Here is an 18,295-nt window from a genome sequence, read left to right as displayed (position 1 = left end):
AAGGGAATTTATGGCAACAAATAGATAAGATGCATAAGCCATACATGTATTTAAGCCCATACAGTGTTTGAATTCTGTCAAAGCTCTTGGTGGGTCCCCCTCATTTAAAAAACAAAACAAAAAAACAGCGACCTAACTATGGCTGCATTTACACTGCAAGTCTTAATGCACAAATCCGATCTTTTGACCATATCCGATTTTTTGGCTAGTGTGTTTACATTCACTTTAGACGCGACTGGTATCCGATATCTGTGTTTAATCCCACTCAAAATGATTGTCATTGATAGCTTTACACGCACATGGTAGACCCTCGCGTTTTGAATGGCCGTGCTATTAAAATTATTTATATATTTCACGTCGGGTGGCCATGATTACCTGCCAGAATAGATAAGTTAACAGCTGTCAGTGTCATGGATGTTTCGCAGCGCGTATTCTGACTGAACGAATATAGACTGGAAAATAAAGGTAATTTGCGTTTGTTATTTTATCTACAGTCGTTAGAACTAAAATTCTGAAGTGAAATAAAGTAGCAGGTAAGATTACATTTATTTGAATCAATGATAACGAGAGAGCGAGCGAAGAGAGCGCACACGAGAGAATGAGTATAGGCTAGCCAGTGAAGCTTTTGGTTTATTAAAACAAAACAAAAACACACATGGTGGTCTATTTTAAATTTACCGGTGGGCAGAGGTTGAAATTCAGCTGCTGAATGTGTGTGTGTACGTGCGCTCGCGCACAATTTCTTTCAAGGAAAAAATAGATAGGCTAGACATATAAAGTTTCCACCTCAATAATAAAGCTGCTTAGTGCGAGTGCATACAGGCACGTCTGCTTCATAATACAACATTAAAGCTACCTTTTAGCGAGCAAAGGTCTCGCCCTCGCCTTGTGGTGGCTTGGAATTCCAATGGGAATCGGATATGCGTGTTTAGACGTAGGTCGCATGTCCAGAGATTGGATATGTATCTGATTTAAAACCACATTTGGAAGTGGCTCAGATCGGATGCGAAAAAATCGGATCTTGTGTGGATTTTTGTGTTTACACGTGTGCAACAAATTCCGATCTGTGTCAGATGTGAGCAAAAGATCAGATTTTTTGTGCCAGTGTAAACGCAGCCTTTATACCCCGTTAGTTCTTATTTACTTATTTAAAGGGATCCACAGAAATGTATGTTGTCCACACAGTTTTAGTTTTGGTTGATTTTTCTAACCTTAAATGTTAGAAATGGTAATGTGGTGATGTGGATTAATTCAGGAGACAAACACTACTGTATTGCTCAGAGATGCGTAACGTTTTTGTAATTAGTTTGTAACAAAAATAGGCAATATTGTGTCTAAAATGTAATCTGCTTAATATCAATTTCTTGTTTATCGAATTGTATAAAATCAATATCACATTTGCAATCCTGCTGATATTCAGGGAAAAAACAGCACTTTTGCTTGTTTTATCTATACCACATGTTGAATTTTGGGCTCAAGTTAGAATTCGAACTCGAACAATGAGTCTATACCTGTGTGGTGAGCAGCCTGGTGTTTGCTCCAGGAGAGCGTAGAGATGCCCATGAGGCTGGGGAAGTTAGACGGAGCCCTCTTGGTTTGTGTCCCGGTCGGCCCTTTGGGGGTGCAGGGAGGACCGCGGCAGCTGGGTGGAAGAATTCAGCTGGGAGACGAATAAGAGTGTTAGAGCGGCTTGAACCTCCAGAAACCTCTGGGTACTCTTGATTACTGCTGCTACAGGAAACTCCACCTGCACACAAATTCAGTTACTGAATTTGAATTGAAATTAAATTCAGGCAGCGAACAGGATGCAGAAGGGCAATTTGAGTTTGAATTTATGGATGTAGAATTCAAATGAAAACCTACAATTTCTTTAAATAAGTATTAAGTTCATTTCTTCTTTCTGTCATTCCAATTCAAATTAAACTTTTTGTGGGATGTGGTCTATTCAATGTAAAAAAAAAATAAATAAAATAATTAACTTCAGTGTAATATGTTTCCCTCTAGCTTAAAGAGGCAATTAATGCCTATGTTATGTAGTGGGCTTTGAAAAATCATACATAATGAAGAAAGAATGAGGTATGTAGCTCCTTGCATTGCTAAATGCTAAACAATCTTTAGTTGCACTGACAAGAATTTTTAAGTTCATTAAATGAACAAAAGTTTTCAGCTGCTAGCTGAGTTAACAAATTACCTGTAATTTTAGATTAGCTCGACTTTTTTAGGTGTTTAATTCAAATTAAAACTCTCAGCATGTTTGAAAGGAAGCCAGTTCTTCACTTCTGAATTTTGCAACATTTTTCTTGCTGTGCTTGTGAAGGTGCTGCATTACCTATGCTGTGACGAGCAGGTGTGTTATGATGTGGACTTTGAGAACCGCCTCCATGCATTGCCGGCCCATCCTCTATCCCGGAACTGTGAACCCGAGAGGGTCGCCGTAGCCTGCTGTGACCTCTCCCCCCTGGTTCTTCTGAGGTTAGACACTCATCACAGCCCCTTTCCTGAGCAAAAACATTAGCATGAGCTTTCAGTATCCTGGGGAGCCTTTCAGGACTCTTAAATGCTAACATCTTGCTTTCATGGTAAACTAAACGCTTTTAGTTTCTCTGCATCTAGGGATTCTCTCTATAACAGTAAAAGAGATTAAGGAGCAGTTAGGCTCTGCTGGATCATCTGAGCCATCTGCCCTACATATTGTCCTTTATGGTATTTCTCTAACAAATAGAGATGTTTAAAGTCTGCAGAAGAACTACGCTGGTGGAGCAGCAGAGCTACATGCCCCATGAGACTGCAGGATTTAGACTAACAGCTTATAGTTATTTGATTTCTTCAATCTAATTAGTGCGAGTCTGGTCATTCTCACTGATTATATTCAATTAAAGGATCATAGTATGGGATGTAAGGGATTACAGTGGTTATATATATAGGGCATCTGAAAAATGAAAAGACCATGTATATACTATACTATATGAACAAACAATGAACAGCTGGATTTTTAAAGATTAATAAATACTGTAACAAATTAAAGATTAATAAATACTGCAACAAGTGTACTGCTCACTGTTAGTTCATGTTAGCTAATGCATTCACAAATGTTAACAAATGAGACCTTATTGTAAAGTGTTACCATTTGTTTCAAGAAATTCATTATTTAGTTTTACTTAGCAAGACCACATTACATTGATCAAACGTGACAGCAAAGACATGTATAATTTCTATTTTAAATAAACTTCATAAAAGAATCTTGAATGAAAAAAAAAAATCATGACAAAAATATATACATTAAAAACAAAAGGTTCGCACAAAATATTTAGCAGCACAACTGTTTTCAGCATAATAAGAAGAAATGTTTCTTGAGCAGCAAATCAGCATATTAGAATGATTTCTGAAGGATCATGTGACGCTGAAGACTGGAGTAATGATGCTGAAAATTCAGCTTTGATCATAGGAATAAATTACATTTTAAAATACATTAAAAATAGCAAACATTTAGTATAAATTGTAATAATATTTCACAATATTACTGTTTCTTTATTTTTGCTAAAATAAATGCAACAATGGTGAGCAGAATAGACTTATTTTAAAAAACATTAAATAATCTTTATGACCCCAAACCTTTGACTGGTAGTGTATATACTGTATCTCATAATGAATGTTGTTTAATTTTTTTTTAGACAAAATAGTACAACATTTTTATATTAACCATTTATGAGTTATTGGCCATAACATGAAAATAATTAGTGGCTTTAGCAAAAATCCTAATATCAGTGCATCCTTTTTAAAATAGATTTGAATATTTTAAATTGTAAGTGTGGATACTGAGATAATTAAGGGGGTGAAGCATTGTGACAAAATCATCTTTCTGTGAGAAAGTTCACCTTGCCCTCTTTGGCAGCCATCTGGTACATGCTCTGCTCGTCCAGGCTGAGGTCATCAGGCAGCGCTGGTGAGGATGACTTATCTGAAAGCTGCTCTGACCTCAGAGACGCCTGTTCCAGTTCAGCCATGTGGATCTGCTGTGGGCCAGAATTTATAGCAAGACTTGAGAGAGGTTTTAATCATTAAAATCCTTTCCCAGTATTTGAATTTCTGCAGACTTTTACTATGTGCCAGTCCAACGGCTAGAGTTTGCAGAGTGTGGTGAATTTTGAGTGGTAAAACTGTCAAAAGAGACCTTGAATTGTTATGGACAGCATGATTCATGTCTGACAACGTGATGAAGAAATTTGGGTAATTCAAGAAGAGAGAAGTTTAGAATGAGTGAGAGAGAAGAGCTTGTAAATCAGAGATGTATAGAGAGCAGAGACAGGGCAATGGAAACAGACTGATGGACTGACATTGTTGGCAGACTGGCAGAATGGCGGGATGACAGGTGTGGAGGTTACCACTTGAATTACTTCTTTCCTGAACTACCCCTATCCTGTCTGTCATAGTGATCGGACACAAGCATCGGGAGATTTTGTGTGTGTACATTAAAATATGAACTGTAGTACAACATTAGTTGTACAACATTAGTATCCATCCATCCATCCATCCATCCATTCATCCATCCATCCACTGATTTCAAACAAGGTTTTTTCAAGCCAACATTCAAACCTTGCTTTTCTAGATAACAAATTACAGTTATGTGAATTTCTTTGAATTTCAATTTATTTCAATTCTACTTAAAATACTCTTATGTATTTAAATTCTAACTTTAAATTAACTTTGCATCATGTTTGCTAAGTCAATTTAAATTCAGAAAATCTAATTTAAAAGCCATTCTGAATTAAATTCTGATGGGTTTGTATGTAGGTTAGTTTAACTCTTTCCCCGCCATTGACAGAATTTTCCGTCATTTATGACACAACGCTTCCCCACAATTCACAGAAATTTCTGACAATCCATGTTTTCACTAGTATATGGTAGGGGGCGCTATTGCACATCTTCTGAAAGAGTACGATCATCAAACATTAAACAGCATATAAATCAAAACTGCATAAGGTTACTGAATGAAATGTCAAATGGATGAATAGGTAACAACTAAGAAGCTTTGAGGGTGTTGGAGCGATCTACTCCATCTATGTTTTGATCATCAATAGTTTTTATTTTGAGTCCGACACAGACGTAGTCTTTGGAAAAAAAAGCGTGATTTTCTCAGTTTTTACTTGAAAATGTTTCTTTTTTATGAAACTTAACCACATTCAAGTGTTGATTAAAAAAGAATGCATTAAACTAGAATTTTTTTTTGTTTGTTTAAAAAATGGTCGCCGCACCAGGTGCATGGTCCAAAAGGGTTGTACCTAGTCTCTTAATGAATCATGGGTGTGTTTTGGGCTTAACGTGCATTAACCAATCAGAGTCTCATTTCCCATTCCCTTTAAAAGCCAGGTGCGTTTGCACCATGGCGGATTGCTATTTACATGGCAGAATTTGCAAGCGGAAAATCTGATCGCTTCTCCAGAGAGGAATCATTTTATTTTAAATATTTGGCCTGTTTGTGTGCTGCTGCGCGTCCCTGTGTGTGTAACAAGCAGAGTGTATGCACATTGTGCACCCGTTATAGGCGCATATTACTAACACACCCTTTAAATAACACCAACAAAAAAAATACTGAGCCATTGACTTTAGACCGGGTTTTTGTTGGTCAATGGCACAGTCGTTTTCAGTTGCCTCAAAATAGCAATGCGCCAACATGAACACCTCGTTTTCAGACCAGCACACCCATGGGTGAACAGATGAGCGCGAGTACATTTGCTATTTAAACAACGTGGGCGCTGGACGTGAAAATGATAACTGCGTTGGGCTGAAACTAGCAAAAACACTTGTGTCGCACCTGGTGCCCAGAGGCTCTGTTCTTTCTTTTTATGTACTGCATGTTCAGATACAATACAATACAATACAATACAATAAAATATTCTGGGGGTCATGAAATTTTGTGAAAATGATAAAAAAATGCTGGCGGGGAAAGAATAAATATAAAGTTCTTAAACTCATGAGTGCATTTGCAACAAACACTGACACATCTCCAGTGTGAAACTACCTCTTGCGGATGAGTCCTGCAGTCCTTGCAGACGGGTGGGGAGGAGTAATGATGGAAGACAGAGCCAGAGAGGTTGTCAATCATCAGCATCTCTCCTTCAAATGAATCTTTGATAAGCAGAGATACACTGTCCAGCCACAAGTTCTCCTGGGATACAAACACACATCACCAGAGTTAATAACACCGAGTTATTAACAATAACTCACTGAGTAAATGCAGCGCCATAGACTGGGGGTTTGGAGATCTGGGAACGCTTTCCCAAAAACTGTGATGAGGGGGGCACACTAAGACTGTGCAGTGCATGACTCAGTATGAATAATGAAGTGTAATTCTATAACAGTTGGGTGACTTAAAATATATCAAATAGGGATGCACAACAAGCTAATTATGTTATGGCTGATAAATGGCTACTAGTAAAATTCTATAAAATTTTACCTAAATAAATTTAAAATAAAACACTAAAAAGTTAAATCAATAATTTTAAAACCACAAAACATGTAGGAAAAAACAAAAACAACTGAATTTGGGCACCACATTATTATAATGTAGATAATAAAAATGGATATTAAATTTTAAGATTTGCTATACAGTGGGTACGGAAAGTATTCAGACCCACTTAAATTTTTTACTCTTTGTTATATTGCAGCCATTTGCTAAAATCATTTAAGTTCATTTTTTTCCCTCATTAAATGTACACACAGCACCCCATATTGACAGAAAAACACAGAATTGTTGACATTTTTGCAGATTTATTAAAAAAGAAAAACTGAAATATCACATGGTCCTAAGTATTCAGACCCTTTGCTCAGTATTTAGTAGAAGCACCCTTTTGATCTAATACAGCCATGAGTCTTTTTGGGAAAGATGCAACAAGTTTTTCACACCTGGATTTGGGGATCCTCTGCCATTCCTCCTTGCAGATCCTCTCCAGTTCTGTCAGGTTGGATGGTAAACGTTGGTGGACAGCCATTTTTAGGTCTCTCCAGAGATGCTCAATTGGGTTTAAGTCAGGGCTCTGGCTGGGCCATTCAAGAACAGTCACAGAGTTGTTGTGAAGCCACTTCTTCGTTATTTTAGCTGTGTGCTTAGGGTCATTGTCTTGTTGGAAGGTAAACCTTCGGCCCAGTCTGAGGTCCTGAGCACTCTGGAGAAGGTTTTCGTCCAGGATATCCCTGTACTTGGCCGCATTCATCTTTCCCTCGATTGCAACCAGTCGTCCTGTCCCTGCAGCTGAAAAACACCCCCACAGCATGATGCTGCCACCACCATGCTTCACTGTTGGGACTGTATTGGACAGGTGATGAGCAGTGCCTGGTTTTCTCCACACATACCGCTTAGAATTAAGGCCAAAAAGTTCTATCTTGGTCTCATCAGACCAGAGAATCTTATTTCTCACCATCTTGGAGTCCTTCCATGCGGGCTTTCATGTGTCTTGCACTGAGGAGAGGCTTCCGTCGGGCCACTCTGCCATAAAGCCCCGACTGGTGGAGGGCTGCAGTGACGGTTGACTTTCTACAACTTTCTCCCATCTCCTGACTGCATCTCTGGAGCTCAGCCACAGTGATCTTTGGGTTCTTCTTTATCTCTCTCACCAAGGCTCTTCTCCCCCGATAGCTCAGTATGGCCAGACGGCCAGCTCTAGGAAGGGTTCTGGTCGTCCCAAACGTCTTCCATTTAAGGATTATGGAGGCCACTGTGCTCTTAGGAACCTTAAGTGCAGCAGAAATTTTTTGTAACATTGGCCAGATCTGTGCCTTGCCACAATTCTGTCTCTGAGCTCTTCAGGCAGTTCCTTTGACCTCATGATTCTCATTTGCTCTGACATGCACTGTGAGCTGTAAGGTCTTATATAGACAGGTGTGTGGCTTTCCTAATCAAATCCAATCAGTATAATCAAACACAGCTGGACTCAAATGAAGGTGTAGAACCATCTCAAGGATGATCAGAAGAAATGGACAGCACCTGAGTTAAATATATGAGTGTCACAGCAAAGGGTCTGAATACTTAGGACCATGTGATATTTCAGTTTTTCTTTTTTAATAAATCTGCAAAAATGTCAACAATTCTGTGTTTTTATGTCAATATGGGGTGCTGTGTGTACATTAATGAGGAAAAAAAATGAACTTAAATGATTTTAGCAAATGGCTGCAATATAACAAAGAGTAAAAAATTTAAGGGGGTCTGAATACTTTCCGTACCCACTGTATATAACATTTAATAGTGTTATTAAATTATTAACATTTTTAATGGTTAACTTTATTTGAGTATTACATGATGGCAAAAGTAAACTAAATGTACATATGGGGAAATAAGCATGCAAAATTAAATATCCAATATCGACTAAAAAAAGTAATAAGTTAATAAATAAAAATTTTAAATAAATAAATAAATAAATACTCTAATATTGTTTGATAACCATCATGGTACCTGTATATATGCATCCATAATAGCACACTTTGAGATGTTCCTTGTACTAGAAAATAGAACATCCAATCCATCTACACACACACACACACACACACACACACACACACACACACACACACGTACCCACCCTCCCACCCACCTACACACACACACACACACACACACACGTACCCACCCTCCCACCCACCTACACACACACACACACACACACACACACACACCCTCCCACCCACCTACACACACACGCACACACACACACACACACACACACACACACACACGCACACACACATTAATAAGTGGGGTAGGGTCAGCGAAAGGGTCTCCCTCACTGTCACAGGACTGGTCTTAATGATGGCGTTTGAGAGGAGCCTTACAGCAGAGCTTCAAAGAGCAGCTATACAGAGGGCTAAACCTGTGCACACACACACACACATAGTAGCTGCTCAGCAAAATCCTTTGTGGGGAAAAAAATAAAAATTCAAAGCGATAAAAGTTCGAAAAAATGTCTGAGGCACCTCAAAAGTTTTTTGAAATTTGGCTAAACTTGAGGGCTTTAAACACATAACAAAAACCTTTCGCCCCCATCAATCAACATCTGTTTTAGCTTCCTTCATAAATGCCACATCACTCAAGTATAATATCAAGATAAAGCAAATGTTATGCAAGTACGATTCCACAACAAAATACGCTTTGGAGAGAAGGAATAAAGATCTGACCATTCAATATTTAATTTACCCAACAAAGTAATTTAGGAAGCAGTCAACTGAAGGATCAATCTAACACAATCATAATGTAGTGTTATCTAATGACAATCATTTATTTCTCCAGGTAATTGCACTGTTTGCGTCACTGCCAGCTTGTTGGAGCCAAATGCTTTTGATTTCCTACACGCATATAAACAATTAAGTTGAAATGATTCATTTGAGTTTGATGAAAATTGATCAGGCTGGCCTGCCTGCTAATTCTGAGTGCACTTGCTTATTAGCAAACAACCTCTTACGTACAACAAACAGGACTAACAAAAGTCTTTACAGTACAGTAAGAGCTGTTACAAACACCAACAAACAGAAAAGTCGTAACATTCACCTCAGCAGCTCTAATGAGAGTTTGACTGCAAGACTTTACACTTGGCCTGAGACCAACTCACAGGCTGCGATTATCCCCTGAAGATTAGCACCTAGGAGTGCATGGTGTTATAGGATCACATACACCTCTGTAGTCCAGGGGTTTAACCAATTTATGGTTCCAGCCATGACCCACAAAGGTAATGGCCTGCTCGGGTCTGCTTGCGGCCAATGCACAGGTCGACGTGGTTATGGCCTGTAGTGTGAGAACAATCATTTTCAATATGGCTCTGATCACGAGTGCCATATTTATGGGTGTTATAGTCTCACCTTGCCAATGTGGGTTATAATTCGTATCAGCCGGATGGAGCAGGGAAATGTATAATTGGCAAGGATGTAGTTTTAATGACATTTCAGCATAAGGGAGTATCAATGTCTCAGCATATGGCTACCTCAGCGCTCCTCAAATCACAGGTCTCCATAAATCTAAGCATAAGAGAGTGTACACCTCCAAACCATCTCTTTTAATGAGCATTCTGGCGGCTTCCTGGTGGCAAATCACTCAACACATGGCGCGAACAGGTGTGAATTCAAGGAAAAGCAGCATCTGCCGGTTTTGCACTTTTCTGAAGGTTGTGTTTTACAGGTAGATGAATCAAGCAGAGACGGTCGTGAACTCGATACTGATTCAAGGCATAGTCTGTCTCTCATTCTCTCTGTCTGCTTGTCTATTCTCATCTGCTGACTTTAGCAGCGGTTTTGCACAGTGCTGATCATGAGGAAAACGATGTGTTGCCAGGGACCTAATCAGTACATGATGTTTCCTCCGAGACCAACACATTTATGCACACTGAGTAGCGTACATGTGTATTTGTCTATACTACAGTTCAGAAGTTTGGATCCATACATTTTTTTTTATGTTTTTGAAAGAAGACTCTATTGCTCTCCAAGGATTCATTTATTTGATTAAAAATACGGTAAAAACTGTAATATAAACTAATATAATCTAGCTATCTATCTAAACAAAAGGCATAATGCAACTTAAACCACAAATAAACAAAAATAACAAGGGCTAATGGCATGAAAAAACCTATACAGAGATGGATAAGCTCTGTTGCCCATTTTTTATGGATACTGTAAAAATCAAATACACATACTTGACAGCACCATGTGACTCAGACAATCATCTTACTTTTCTTGGCCATGGCATACAGTGTGACCAGAAAAGTTGAAGTGCTTTGAGGATAAGAAGAGCTGTTCAGCAGAAATGCTGCAGTCAGTGTGTCAGTGCGCAAGGCACAATTCAGAAGAGTTGTCTAGAGTGGGAGGTGACTTCCCACTGCATTTAAAATATGTTCTGTTATAAATACACACTGAACTGTGCTTGAACTCAGGATGTAAACCTCTATTTCACAATCTGCTGCTCAGTTTTAGCAGGCTTTACCAGTGTAACAAATAACAGTATGTCTAAACTGCCAAATCAGTTGGAAGCAGCTTATCTTCAGATAAATACTGTAAGAATAGTGAAAAATAAGGAACAGTGTGAAATAAATTACAGCAATGCAAAATAATAAAGAAATTAAATATACAGATATTATAAAGAAAGAAGCACATATAACATAAATGATCATTATTAAAAAGTATAATTAGAATGAAAATAAAGAAAATTATAAAATAAAGTGCAACAAGTATAGTGAAAAATACTTATGGCTTTACAGTCTAAGTAGGTGTGCAACAGGGGCGTTTCCTCCGAGGAGGCAAGGGAGGCAGTGCCTCCTCAAAAAATTAGGATGAGAGAATAATCCATATTACAAAAATAAAACAACATAAATATTAAAAAATGTGACAATAAAAAGTGTACAAGTCACTCGTTTTCCTAAAGGAACACTGTCCAATAGGTACCCTCAGGTAAAGTTACTGCAGGAGTCTGCGCCTCTCGTGCCTCCTTTGAGCTCCTAGAGAATTAACAGAGCCCCTAAAGCATGCGGTGGGTTTTGTGGGGGGTAATAGAGAATGAATGGGGGAAAGTCACGTGAGAGGAGGCAGTGCTTCCATCGCGCTATGATTGGATGTGATCGGTTATGATTGGATTTGATTGGTTTATGCGATAAATCCCGCCTTTTGTTTATGTGCGCGAAACAACAAGAACAAAATGAAGGTGTCAATGGGAAGACTAATTAAAAACTAAGTAAACAGCTTACTCACTTAGATATCACGCTTTATGTCACGTCAAAATCAAACTTGAAAAGACCTGAAAACATCATGACTAAAGGGGTTTTAGGGAGCAATCAGCTTGGTGAAATTAAAGATACATCTTCATGTCTGTGAATAAGAGTTCACTAAGCATGACTGATGATCCAAAATAAGTTATTAAAAAGAACAGCTAAAAAAATCAATACACAAATAAAATATTGTTTAACCCTCTATGGTACGGTGTTGCCTCCAGGCAACATAATAGTCTATTTTAGTTTGTTTTTAATAAAATGAGACTTTTAAATGAACTTTTAAAAATAAATAAATTAAAAATTAATGAAAATGTTTATTGATATTGTTATAGTGTCCAATTTTATGTAGGAAAAAACACCACAAATATTTTTTTCCTCATTGATATCATATTGCATACCATAGAGAGTTAAATTGTTACTGCCTTTAACTTGATGAGATTGACTTGGTTTTAATAAATAGAACATTAATTACATTGTTAATGTAAAAATGTAAAAAAAAAAAAAAAAAAAACGTCATTGACGTCATCGTTTGTCTCCTCATTTCAGAACACCACTGCATGCCACTGGTGTGCAGTATATATATCCTTCCTTAAATATAACTACACAACTGTCAGAAGACATTTTTGTGAAAACTCCTGCTGACCATCTGTGAAAACAAACTTAAGCAAAAATGAAGCTCATTAATGACACATTAGCATTCTTTGTGTTTCTATCCTTCTTCCGTTCTGCTCTCTTTCTCTCTGAGGAGATGAAATGCTTTGAGTCTGCTGACATGGCTTCTGCTTGAAGTCAAACTAGTTTTTCCAATTCGTGTTCTGCTGACTGTCATGCATACCTCTTTCCTGTCTCTGTCTCTCTTTGTCTCCCCCTCTCCATCTTCCAGCCCTGAGCCTGCAGGTAGTGATAAGGACTGAGCTCACTGCATGGAAAGCTGCTGCTGTGTAGTCTGTGTTGTTGTGTGCGCCTTTGTGTTTGTCTGTGTTTGTCACTATCTACCCAAGACCCTGTACATGTATGTGACATCACTTCCTTCAGGCAGTGATCTGTCTCTTTGGATCTTAGTATTCTAATAAACTAACACCAGCACTGGGGCTATAGTTTCAGCGCATGTGCCTGCATTATGATAGTTGAAGACATGAGACATGAGGGTAACAAAAAAGTCTTGAAAGTTTTAGAGACTTTTCTTTCTTGGCTCCATTCACTGGTTTGAACTTCTAATTAGAAAACATGGAAAGATTTGCTTGAACAGCTATCTGGACTGATACAGCACTTTACATAAATATGGTACTCCCATATGGTGTCCAATACCATTTATTTATTTATTTATTTTATTAAAGCATCAAAGACACAAATTTAAATGCAATGTTACAAAAATGTTGCATTCCTTAAAAATTGTCAAGAAATAAATTTTTAGTAGAAATAAGTAAAATAGTGGTATTAAATATTTTCATTTAATTTTCTAAATTATGTTGCCTGCAATCATTAACTTTATCAATACTATTAAACAAACATTTTGCTAAACTCTTTGCTAGCTAGATGCTATATGAAAAATAAATGTGTACAATATACAGTATGATATTATTACATGCATGCCTTGTTTAGTTTTCATTGTTTCCATTTTGCTTTAGTTCTAGTTCATTCATCTGTTGTCATGGTTTGTAATTAGTTCCACACCTGTTCTGTTTTCCCCTGATTACTCCCTGTGTTTACAAGCCCTTGGTTACCTTTTGAGGGAACTTGTGCTGCATTGAAGATGACACTTTGGGCCACTTTGGGACCTCCAGCATGATAGCGTCTGAAGCACATGTGTAACTACTCCAATTTCGATTGGTGTTGCATCACGTCATATGTGATGTTGAACATGGAAGCTACAAAGGGACGCCAGCACACAACAGTGTTAGCTTCTGCTCCTCAGCAAGTGTTCTGTGTTGCTCGTCTGTCTTATTTGATGTTGTTTGTCCTCAGTGCAAAGCATTCACTTATATACAAACAATGGCACGTCAGAGGCAATTTAAGCAGTGTGCGTCTCCTTGTCCAAGACATTCGGGGATCGGAAGCCCGCTCTGCAGCTTCTTCCGCTCGGGATGAAGACCCGGTGTTAGAACTATCTGGCTCTGAGGAGTTAGATGTCATAGCATCGAGGCAGGAGAAGAGGACTTGCCACCTCATTCCTCTGCTTTTGAGGAGCTGCTGGAGGTTGTGACTAGAGCAGTGGCCAAATTAAACATCGAATGGCCAAGAGAAAGGCAGGAAGTGCAAAAGAAAATTAAACTTGATGAGCGCTTCCTGCAGTCTCGGGGACAGCCTTCACGTTGGAGTCTGCCTTTCTTTCCTGATCTCCATACCGAGGTGTTGATATCGTGGTAAAAGCTGTTCTCATCAAGATTTTCGAGCCCCACCATTCATAATTATTCCTCCATCCTGGGCTCAAAAGAGAACGACTATGGGGTGATGCCGTAGGTTGATTAGACTTTAGCATCATATCTCTCACCCAACACTGCATCACCCCTTAAGACTCTGACACTGCCCACCAAACCCTGTTGCACAACATCCGTGCTGGTGGGCAAGGCATATATGGGTTGGTGCATGCCTCCATGATGCATGCAGGCATACTAGGCCGACCTACTAAAGGTCGGGCTTGATGATATCAAAGAGTTATGTTGTTCTGCAGACCTGTCTCTCTAGGACGGCTCATGCCATCGGCCACTACATGGCAGCATTAGTGGCTACGGAGAGACATTTGTGGCTGAACTTGTTGGGCATTGGTGAGAAGGACAGGGATTTCCTCATCGTTGCCCCGCTTTTGCCTTCTGGCCTCTTTGGCAATGCTGTAAATACTGTCGTCGAGAGGATTCACGAGGCAAAATGACAGTCAGCCGCATTTTAGGGTTCCAGACCTTTTTTTTTTTTTTTTACTAGAAACCATGGTTCCTTGCCCAGGGCCCAGTGTTAGGAACACCATAGAAAAATCGTGACTACAGACGCCCCCCCCTTACGGGCTGGGAAGCGGTCACGGAGGGCTACTTTACCAGAGGTCTGTGAAGAGCCTCACCTCGGCCCACCGTCGGCTGGAGCTGTGGAAGCTGTGGGGGACCAACTCATGAGTGCTGGTCTCTCAATCGAGGTTGTTGAGACCATCTTGAACTGTAGAGCTCCCTCCACGTGGACACCTTACACCTTAAAGTGGAATGTATTTCAGCTGGACCCAGTCTGGACCCAGTTAACTGCCCAGTGGCTTCAGTGTTGGAGTACCTCCAAAGTCGTTTCTCTGATGGGCTTTCCCCATCCACATTTAAGGTCTATGTGGCGGCCATAGATGCCTTCCACACACATTTGAGCGGTGGCCCTCTGGGAAAGCACCAACTAATTTTGTTTCCTTCGTGGAGCAGGGAGGTTTCTATCTTTCAAAGTGGCATTTCTGCTAGCTATTACGTCCCTCAAGAGAGTTGGGGACCTGTGGGCGCTATCTGTTGCTTCTTCTTGCCTCGAGTTTGCTCCTGGTAGAGTTAAGGCCATTCTCCACCCTAGGCTAAGCTACGTGGCCAAGGTGCCATCTAATGTGTCACGGTTAATTATCCTGCAGGCCTTTCATCCTCCACCACATGTGTCAGCTAATCAGGAAAAGCTACACCTTCTATGCCATCTGGGCCCTGGAGACCTACGTACGTAGGTCCTTAGGGTGGAGGAAGTCGGACCAGCTATTAGTTTGTTTTGGGTCACCTAAGAAGGGTTCTCCTGCCTCTAACAGATGATTAGCAGGTGGATTGTGGAGGCTATTTCTTCAGCGTATGAGGTGTGCAGTATGTACACTGTTACATGTGACGTCATGATGCAACACCATGATGTTCCCCAAAGTGTCGTCTTCACGCTGCAGGAGGTCCCTCAAAAGGGAACGTCTCGGGTTACGACTGTAACCCTTGTTCCCTGAGAAGGGAACGAGATGCTGCGTCCCTTTTCCACACCTCCTAAGTGCCTGAGAACAGCTTGCGTCAACCTATCAGAAGCTAACACGGTTGTGTGCCGGCATCTCTTTGTAACTTCCATGTACACCGTCACATGTGACGTCATGACGCAACACCAATCGAGATTGGACTAGTTCCACACGTGCTTCAGACACTATCATGTTGGAGGCTTTCCACAAAGTACATATATATATATATATATATATATTTGTAACTTAATGTGCATTAAAACTGTATGGAAAACCTCATATAATATTAATAGAAAAAACAAACCTTATAATATTTTCACCTCTTGAGACTGACAATCAATGATTTCTAAAGGGTAAGCACTTCCTTTCATTGACTATTTCTTAATTTATTTTTTTTATTTGAGTATTTGAGGCCCTATTGCATACCCTATTCCAGTGGTTCCCAAACTGGGGGACGTGGAGTTATGAAAAGGAAGGCGCAGCAAGGCTGAGGGATATAGTGTACAGTCACCAGATTGTTATGCAAAAGAAACCTCTGCAGATTGATACAAGACTACACTGCGTAATTATCTTATGTAATTATTATATTATGTGGTTACTTGCCAGACAAATAAATACTTGATCACAAAATATTAATTTGACATATCTCAAAATGATGCTCTGTACCCGCTTGAGCACTCGGTTATCAGTTGTAGCAGTTGTTGTCGTCGTGCAATAACAGACCACTAGATGGCACGATTGAAGAATCAGGATTGAGTATTGTAGGGAGCCGTGAAAAAATATAAATGAATGATGCATGGTTCTGCACTAAGCCTGGACAGGTTTGTGAAAGGACTGCCAGTGCCAGGTAAACGCAAAGCAGATGATGAATATATTTAAATTCAAAAATACCAAAACAATGGCAAAATCAAATAGAACCCAGTGATGTTCAATCAGTGATGCTGTTACTGGATGCAGTGTGACGCAACACGACAAATCCCAGACAAACTGATAAACTTATGCCCCATTCTATTTCTGACGAACTCCAGCGATCTGACACAAAGGACAAATAGATTTGCAACGTTTGTTTTGTCGTGTCCAGTAGACATCACCTATTGCGGCACGTCCGGTGCGGTGAAAAGACAAAGAAATATGACGAGGCATATCTCGCCCTCGGATTTACCAGTACAAAGGTGGGTAATGAAGCCGAACAAGTTAAGATGCCAAGTAGGCTAGCTAAGTAGTACTATATTAATCACAGTATTTCAAATCATATATAATTTTGCAATCAAGGTCATGTCTGAGTGCTTTTTGGGAGTGTATATATTCATCAAAGAATCCTGAAAACATAGTTTCCTCAAAAATATGAAGCAGCATAACTGTTTTCAACACTGATAATAATCAGAAATATTTCCTGAGCAGCAAACCAGCATATTAGAATGATTTCTGAAGGATCATGTGACACTGAATTATATGTTAAAACATTCAAATAGAAAAAAAGTTACTGTTTTTACTAAATAAATGCTGCCTTGGTGAGCGTAAGAGACTTTCAAAAAAAATACAAAATCTACATCACGAACACAAATAGAAGTCCATTAAATTTGGCATAATATAATAATATTTTTCTCTACAATAGCGGGGTCCATCAGAAAAAGTTTGGCAATCACTGCCCTATTCGTAGAAAGTAGAAACACTGCTGCAACAGTTACAGTCTGAACTCTCCTTTTCTGAGTGTAAAGTTCAAATGTTCTAATCTATACTAGACAACTAATTGCATGAGCATGTAAAAACGTTTACAATTTAGGTGGATAAACAAGCCCAGCTTCACTATTGAATCCATGTGCTTAACATCGCAATGAATTCAACCCTTCAATTAGGATTCCATTCCTTTCTCTCTCTGTCCTCCTCCTCTCTTCTCTTCTCTCGGCAGTTACATAATCTGCTGCAGAAGCTAAAAATGGACAGGTAAAGACAATTATAGCTCCACAATAGCTGCCTGACAGTGAGTCATCATGGCGTGTGTGTGTGTGTGTGTGTCTGTGCGAGTGCAGTACAACATTTGTCAGTATTCTGTTTTTAGCAGTTCAGTCATGCATTCACGTGAGGAACTTTTCCTTCCTGGTTTGTATTGATAGATTTAATTCAGTAGTTAATCATATTTGATCCTTAACTTAATTACAAAAGGTGATTAATTGTAGTTTAGTGTGTTTACATATCTAAGAGACCTTTGCAGACTGACATAATGTGTTGCCATGGCGACAGGACCCAAGCTGGGGCGAGTCCCGAGGATCTATAATGAAAACGTCTCATTCTGTGGCTTTTCCTTCCCCCTCATTATGCCTCTTTTGCCCTTTTTAGCAGACCCAAATCATACTTCATGAGCAAAAGGCGCTAACATTTTTCCATGCATGAAAACAAAACACTACAGACAGTACGCAAAGTTGTACAGAACATCCAGAAATCATCTATCTATCTATCCATCCATGACTACTTATGATGGTACAGTATATACCACATGATGGTAGAAATGTGTCAATCACTAGAGTTTCTGCTAAAGGGGAGAATATGGTAAGATGAGAGGGTAAGCTGTGTCACACGTTTAATCTAAAGCATCATTTTGGTCACCTGAGCATATACATAGAAACTG

At 39.3% G+C, this 18,295-nt stretch overlaps 1 protein-coding gene and 1 long non-coding RNA gene across 7 annotated transcripts in view; one reads left to right on the top strand and one right to left on the bottom strand.

Moving 5' to 3' along the window:
- Positions 1-3,050, top strand: part of LOC127509119 (uncharacterized) — a 45,628-nt gene extending 42,578 nt beyond the window's left edge. Inside the window, exon 4 of the long non-coding RNA XR_007929143.1 lies at positions 2,318-3,050. This is a non-coding gene — a long non-coding RNA (uncharacterized LOC127509119). The remainder of the gene's footprint in view (positions 1-2,317) is intronic.
- cacna1ia (calcium voltage-gated channel subunit alpha1 Ia) overlaps positions 1-18,295 on the bottom strand; it is a 203,365-nt gene that overhangs the window by 1,062 nt on the left and 184,008 nt on the right. For 2 of the 6 annotated variants that reach the window (XM_051887611.1, XM_051887613.1), the window contains 4 exons: positions 6,020-6,166; positions 3,876-4,013; positions 2,330-2,498; positions 1,512-1,747 (listed from right to left, as the gene is read on the bottom strand). In XM_051887611.1, coding sequence (XP_051743571.1) covers positions 1,512-1,747; positions 2,330-2,498; positions 3,876-4,013; positions 6,020-6,166 — 690 coding nt within the window. The remainder of the gene's footprint in view (positions 1-1,511; positions 1,748-2,329; positions 2,499-3,875; positions 4,014-6,019; positions 6,167-18,295) is intronic. The other 4 variants (XM_051887612.1, XM_051887614.1, XM_051887615.1 and 1 more) reach the window with 3 other exon arrangements.

The sequence above is a fragment of the Ctenopharyngodon idella genome, chromosome 3, assembly GCF_019924925.1.
Source record: "Ctenopharyngodon idella isolate HZGC_01 chromosome 3, HZGC01, whole genome shotgun sequence".
Classification (NCBI taxonomy): Eukaryota; Metazoa; Chordata; class Actinopteri; order Cypriniformes; family Xenocyprididae; genus Ctenopharyngodon; species Ctenopharyngodon idella.
The sequence above is the reverse complement of the archived record's forward strand: the minus strand, read 5'-3'. Positions and strand labels throughout refer to the sequence as shown.